This window comes from Acanthisitta chloris, unplaced genomic scaffold (genome assembly GCF_000695815.1).
Source record: "Acanthisitta chloris isolate BGI_N310 unplaced genomic scaffold, ASM69581v1 scaffold38086, whole genome shotgun sequence".
Lineage (NCBI taxonomy): Eukaryota > Metazoa > Chordata > Aves > Passeriformes > Acanthisittidae > Acanthisitta > Acanthisitta chloris.
In genome coordinates this window covers 1-3,002 of record NW_008678276.1, presented here as the reverse complement: position 1 = coordinate 3,002, position 3,002 = coordinate 1, and the positions used below count along the sequence as shown (strand labels likewise).

General features: G+C 49.9%; 1 protein-coding gene across 1 annotated transcript in view; it reads right to left on the bottom strand.

Moving 5' to 3' along the window:
• Positions 1-2,011, bottom strand: part of CLN6 (ceroid-lipofuscinosis, neuronal 6, late infantile, variant) — a gene marked incomplete at its 5' end in the record, with an annotated part of 5,953 nt that extends 3,942 nt beyond the window's left edge. The window contains 2 exons of the mRNA XM_009076798.1: positions 998-1,096; positions 1,897-2,011. Coding sequence (XP_009075046.1) covers positions 998-1,096; positions 1,897-2,011 — 214 coding nt within the window. The remainder of the gene's footprint in view (positions 1-997; positions 1,097-1,896) is intronic.
• Positions 2,012-3,002: the final 991 nt, after the last annotated feature.

The following is a 3,002-nucleotide window of genomic DNA, read 5'->3' as shown; positions in this document are numbered from 1 at the left end:
CCTGCAACTGCTGTGTGAACGTCAGAGGAGTCACAGGGGACAAGGAGAGCACAGGGAAGCTCTAGCCTGATGGGAAAGGACTAGGGGACATGTCCTTTGAGGGGACACTAAGCAAAAGAAATACTCCCTAAATAGCAAATGGAGTTTTTCTGTGGGTGAATCCTTTGTGCTGTGTTGCTAGGGAAGTTTAAGACAGCAAAATTTAACCTGATGAACCTCCAGACTGTAAAAATCAGCTGTGATGGATCATACTGAGCTTCATCCCTCAAAGCATTGGATCCTGAATATTCCTTTTTGCCCAAACAGCATTTAAAACCTCCCAGAGCGACTCAGGAGAGAGAAACATTTACATCTCACATCACTCAACTTCTAGCTAATGAAGGTTAAAATACACTTATAATTGCTTTCTCCTAAGTGTTTCATAGGAAAAGATTCCTAATGATCCAACAGTCTTTAACCACATCAGTGGTTTATGTGATCCAGTGGTTGGCAGCTGGAGCAAGAGAAATTCAGGCTAAAGACACAGCTCTAATGGCAAAGAGCAACTCTAATTAAGCTCTGAACAATTTAGATCTCCTGTAGTTTCAGCTGGCTCAGAAGGTCTTTTAGGCCCTGGATGGATGTTGTCTTCAAAATAGGCTTTGGGGAGAAGAGCTGTGACTCCTCTTGGAATCAGAACTCCTGAGGGAAGTGATTTGCTTGGTATCTGAAGGAATTTGGGGTGTATTAAGGTGGTCACTGCTTTGCTCTTCAAAGGGAGAACCAGAACTCCTAGGGGAAGCAATTTCCTCGGTGTACAAAGGAATTTGGGGTGTATTAAAGTGGTCACTACTTTGTAGCATCACAAATCCTTCCTAGAGTGGCAAACCTGAACTTCCAGCAGGGCTGGATCCCTGGCAGGACTTTGAGAGTAACAAATTCCTAAAGAAATATTAACCTTAAACTGCATTTTTCCCCTGTTTTTCCAACTGGGAATATTAAAACCCTCCAGATTTACCTTGAGCAGAAGAAATGGTGTGATGACGTTGTAAGCCATGTGGAAATAATCTCCAGCACTGGGTTTGTTCAGAGGAAACCATTCCAAAGGGAGGATTATCTGTGGAGAGAGGGGAAAAGAAGCCCCTCAGTACATCCTCAGCACCCATGTGGGTCAAGCCCCTCAGTACATCCTCAGCACCCACATGGGTGCTCACAGCCCTGTCAGAGGGTGAAACACAGGCAGAGACACAATCTTTGCCCTGCTGCTGGTTGCTAATGGTCAGTTTGACTGCAGAGAGCTGTTGGCAAAGATTTGGGAAGCTCTTCTTGGAATAAACCTTCCAAAAAGCACAATCTGGGAGTGGGTGGTGAATGCACAGTGTATCCACAGCTCAGTGTGGCTCCTGCAGCACTGCCTCAAGTTGTGCAGCCAAGGAAGGGTTTGGGGCTCCTGCAGCAGTGGAACTCCCTTAACCCTCTTCCTTCACCCTCTGTAACCCCTTCCATCATCCTCCTTAACCCCTTCCTTCACCCCTTCCTAAACACTCCTTAACCCTTTCCTTCACCCCTTCCTTAACAGGTGGCAGCAATAAAACTTCCAGTGGAGGGGAACAGAGCTGGAGAGTAGGAGCTCCAAGCTCTGGAGACACAGGTGTGGGAAAAAGCACTAGGAACCTGCCCAGGTCACTTTTGTTATGAAAACAGAAAGGTGTGGATAGCTAACATGAAATAAGCTTCCCAGGAGACCTGTGACTAGAGCAAGACACTTGACACCAGTGACACCAGTCCATCTCAGTGGTCCTCATCTCAAGGACAGCTCCTCAAGGACATCCCTTTGGAGCAGGGAACAGCCCATGGAGACCCCCAGGGTGACGCCCCCTCATCCCCCACCGCAAACAGGCAGCCCCAGGCACTCACCATGGCGATGGGACGCCCGAAGTCCAGCACCCAGTTCTGCAGAGTGAAGTAGAACCACAAGTCCAAGTGAAATGGAGATGTCTTGAAGGTGTCCTCACTCTTCACAGCTCCATGCCTAGAGGTGACAGAGAGACAGGGTTGGCCTGAAGTCATGTAGCAGGTTTTTGGGGAGGCAGGGAACAGATTCCAGGGCTGCATCCTCATCCCAAACCTGCTGGTGCATCACTGAGCTTTGGGATCTGTGGAACAACAAAGCTGAGGAGGAGAAAGGACAGGAAGGCAAAGAGCTCTTACTCCCACTGGTCCACCCCTGTAAGAAGGCAGTTCCTAGCCCACAAGGGAGCAGAAAAGCAAGGTGAAAAGCTGAAGTGCTGAATTAAGTGCAACTATATTTAACTTTTGCATGACAAAGCAGAATCCAAGTCCCACAGCACCTTGTGCTGAGTACTAACAGTGCAGCTGTGCCTGGTGCAACTCCAGCACAAGGATGCTCTGGATGCACTATCACCTTCACCTCCTGCTGTGAAGATCCTCCTGTGTCTCTGCAGAGCGAGGCCTGATCCAGACTCCCTGACCTTTTCATCAAATAACCCTCCAGCATCTCTGGACTTCACCTCCCTAAGGGAAAAGGGGGATGAATTGCTCTCCTTGTGGTGCCAAGACCAGTAACAGCATCAGCTGCCATCAACCATGAGCTTGTGCTACCTGAACAATCTAAATCTAGTGGAATGTGTCCCTGCCCATGGCAGGGGCTTGGAACGAGATGATTTTTAAGGTCCTTTCCAACCTAAACCATTCCATGACGATCCTACGAAACCTAATGGATGGAGGATGAGGATGGTGCTACCCAATGTGCTCTGGGTGAGCTTGGGATGCTGTGGCTCCCTGGAAGAGGCTGTTAAAGCCAGGAGGATCAGATGGGGTAAACCAGGATGCCCCGGAGACAGCCAAGTGGAGGAGAGGCTGGTGCATCCCAACCCTCCGGGATGCCCTGGGTCCCGGCAGCATCCCGGCGCGACGCTGGTACCCGGGATGCTGCCGGATGGGATGAGCCGTCCCGGGGCGGGCCGGGCCGGGCTGACCCGCCGGGATTAGACGAAGTGATG